Genomic DNA, 320 nt, shown 5'->3' on the forward strand with positions numbered 1-320 from the left:
CCGGCTCCGGCCACCCCTCCGGCGGGCCGGCCCCGCTGCCTCACGCCGAGGCCCACGAGTTCTGGAAGCACCAGGAGAAGCTGCACTGTTTGAGCCTCCTCTATCTCTTCTCTGTCTGCCACATCCTGCTGCTGGTGCATCCCACCTGCTCCTTCGACATCACCTACGACCGCGTCTTCAGGGCGCTGGACGGGCTGCGGCAGAAGGTCCTGCCCTCCCTGAAGGCTGCCATCAAAGACTGCCCGGTCGGCAAGGAGTGGAAGCTCAACTGCAGGCCGTGCCCTCCGCGCCTCCTCTTCCTCTTCCAGATCAAAGGGGCC

At 65.6% G+C, this 320-nt stretch overlaps 1 protein-coding gene across 1 annotated transcript in view; it reads left to right on the top strand.

Moving 5' to 3' along the window:
• Positions 1-5: 5 nt before the first annotated feature.
• SMG8 (SMG8 nonsense mediated mRNA decay factor) overlaps positions 6-320 on the top strand; it is a gene marked incomplete at its 5' end in the record, with an annotated part of 5,178 nt that continues 4,863 nt past the window's right edge. Inside the window, 1 exon segment of the mRNA XM_009702281.1 lies at positions 6-318. Coding sequence (XP_009700583.1) covers positions 6-318 — 313 coding nt within the window.

The sequence above is a fragment of the Cariama cristata genome, unplaced genomic scaffold (assembly GCF_000690535.1).
Source record: "Cariama cristata isolate BGI_N322 unplaced genomic scaffold, ASM69053v1 scaffold42656, whole genome shotgun sequence".
In the NCBI taxonomy this organism is placed as follows: Eukaryota; Metazoa; Chordata; class Aves; order Cariamiformes; family Cariamidae; genus Cariama; species Cariama cristata.